The sequence below is a fragment of the Notothenia coriiceps genome, unplaced genomic scaffold (assembly GCF_000735185.1).
Source record: "Notothenia coriiceps isolate Sejong01 unplaced genomic scaffold, NC01 NC01_scaffold00011559, whole genome shotgun sequence".
Lineage (NCBI taxonomy): Eukaryota > Metazoa > Chordata > Actinopteri > Perciformes > Nototheniidae > Notothenia > Notothenia coriiceps.
This window is the reverse complement of record NW_011344260.1, coordinates 1,004-3,777: the sequence shown is the minus strand read 5'-3', so window position 1 is coordinate 3,777 and position 2,774 is coordinate 1,004. Positions and strand designations below refer to the sequence as shown.

At 41.2% G+C, this 2,774-nt stretch overlaps 1 protein-coding gene across 1 annotated transcript; it reads left to right on the top strand.

The window, feature by feature from the left end:
* Nucleotides 1–448: 448 nt before the first annotated feature.
* On the top strand, nucleotides 449–2,443 carry LOC104946759 (E3 ubiquitin-protein ligase HECW1-like; the record flags this gene model as incomplete). Its single annotated transcript, XM_010772642.1, has 2 exons — nucleotides 449–770; nucleotides 2,336–2,443. Coding segments are annotated over 2 exons (430 nt in total), but the record flags the coding sequence as incomplete, so codon positions are not given.
* Between the last annotated feature and the right edge of the window lie 331 nt (nucleotides 2,444–2,774).

Genomic DNA, 2,774 nt, shown 5'->3' with positions numbered 1-2,774 from the left:
TTTTTGGTCTTACAGAGTAGAATGAAAGACACAATTTTCAAGAGCTTATTTTGCCGTCAAACATGGAAGAAGGAAAATAGGTTTGAATTGTGTCCTGTTGTAGACACTAACATACATAACTGGACATAAATATTTGAGACATATTTAAAATAACAAATTACAAAAGCTTTACAGTACATATTTAAAAAATATATGATTATTACCTAATATCAATCCATAAACACCACATGTAAAATAACAGTCCTTACTCTACACTCTGGAAAAAACGATGTACATTATTACATCTTTGGTACAGACCCTCATCCTTCCACCACTGCTCAAAGTAATCACCCTATTTGTGAGCAGGATGACTAGGTTTTCTCTGGAAAAAATGAAAACAAATGTTGTATTGAACACTGTACTGTATTAACTGATCCTTAAGCTAGAGTGACAATGTTTTTTTTTGCAGAACTTGTACCAGAATAGGTTCCTTGGCCTGGCTGCCATGGCCTCCCCGACCCGCAGCAGCCAGACTCGTCAGCGCTACAAGGGTGCAGTTCGTCACAGTTACGGCCCAGACAGCTTTGCTGTCAATGGTCTGAATCAGGAGGACTTCATGATGGGATTGCCGCGGTCCACCAGTGACACTGATCTGGTCTCGCCTGATACTCGCTCCACCCTAACCATCAGCTCCTCCCACTACACCATAGCCCAGTCTGAAGACCTCGTAATCACATGGGATATCAAGGAGGAAGTGGATGCTGGGGACTGGATTGGCATGTATCATGTCGGTAAGTGAGCTGTGACATGATGACATTGAATGTTAGAATTTGAGATAGATACAAGATAAACAATAATCATTTAACTATATTTAATGATGAAACCAGTTACCACATACAATCAAACTTTAAATGAGTACTCATTGTCACAATTTAGATGGTATTTCGTCCCAGTTGGTTCCAATCTTCAGTGAGGCCAGACATGTTTGACTTTTTATTTTAAAGATAATAATAAAAAAAAAAATGAGAATAGGTTTAGCTCACTTGTGGCGCTTTTCTACTGCAGGGCCTCGTTCGGCTTAGTATGGCTAGGCCTTGTTAGGCCAGGCTGACTTTATGCTGCGTTTCCATTACAGTTTAGGAACTGGGGTAGTAACTATAGTAACGCAGTGTAGGCGGAGCCTTGACGTCATCTTCAATGCGAAACACAAAACCAACATCAGCCGTTAGCTGTTAGCTCCTCATATCTGTTCAGAAACTAGACAAAAGTGAAACAAGTACAAACCACAGACTGTCTGTGTCATGGCGAATACAGTCGCTGGTTTATTTATGTCTGTATAGGCCGTTGTTGTGAGTGTGGACGGTCGGAGCATATACTGCGTTAGCTTAGCCAATCTCCATTCAGAAAACACGCATTTTAAAAGGTTTTTCAGCTTCCGTCTGTCTGCAGACTTGTCAAAGCATTAATTCATGGTTTTTACTAACGGTATCAGTATGTTGTTACTTCGGCATCATTTTGAAAAGTATATTTCAATGAAATCACGGTAAAATATGTTCATTTTGTTGTAGTTGCCAGCGATTCTCTCACTAGTTTAGCATACTCAGCCCGGTTGTTGGCCCAGAAAGAACCTCGATTTTGGAGAGCCAGAAAACTGTGAAAAAGTACCCGCCAGCCGGAACTACGCCTAGTGGAAACGCAACCAAAAACGGGCCTGGCACGGCACGCTTAAACCGCGCTCCGCGCTGTAGTGGAAATGCGCCATTGGTAGAGCTGGCGGTCACTAAACTGAGGCTTGGTCCCTGTTATCTTTCTGCAGCATTAAGTCATGTTGCCCTTAATTCATCACAGCAAGCATATGATGTCACAACAATCAATCATTGTGAGCTGACCTGATCAAAATCCCAAAACAACTCATCTAAATACTAATTACTAAATAGACAGGGTATGTTGTGCACCTCTGATATTTTTCTGTGAAGCTACATGTTATCAAACATACATTTTTAGTTGTTAAATTGTAAAAATCCTCAGAAAAAATAAACAAGACATTAGATTTCAGCCATTGTGTTTCTGCTATACTATATGTCGTTATAATGCAAATACATCAACTTGTCCAAATTCCCAAACATTGTAATATTGCACATTTTTATTACACTAAGGTTTATACCAGTTCCTACACTATGGGGTGGCACACCTATTATTTCTAGTAGATCAAGGACAATTCTACTTGGAGAATCAATTGCCATTTATGTGACTGTAATGTAAAGTGTAGGGAAATTGCTTATAAAGAATAACTTAATCAGAGAATTATTTGAGATTGAGTAGCATTTTAGTTTGAAAGGTTGTTATCTCTTCCCAGACGAGGCTTTATCGGATAACTTTCTGGACTACAAGAACCGAGGCATCAACGGATCTCATAAGGGACAGATCGTATGGAAAATTGACTCCACCTCCAACTTCAGTGACGGTTAGTAACAAAAACACTTTTTCACAATATATATACATATATTTACACAAGACTTGACCCTATTCAGCTTCCCAAAATAGTTTTGTTTTAGTGAGACAGAAAGAGGAGGAGGATACGGTTGGGCTTTGGTTGGAAGTCTTTGGGCTGTAGGGTGTGTGGGTGTCGGTGTGTGCGGCGAGGGAGGAGTAGCAACTGCTGCAGGGAATCTCCTCCCCGTGGCTGGGGTAGGTCTGCCTGCTGTGGCGGCAAGTGGCCCGGACTCTTACTTCATGCTCCGCTGCAGCAGTTCCTGTAGGAGAGCACGGTCTTTGCTCTCGGTGGTGGTGCTCTC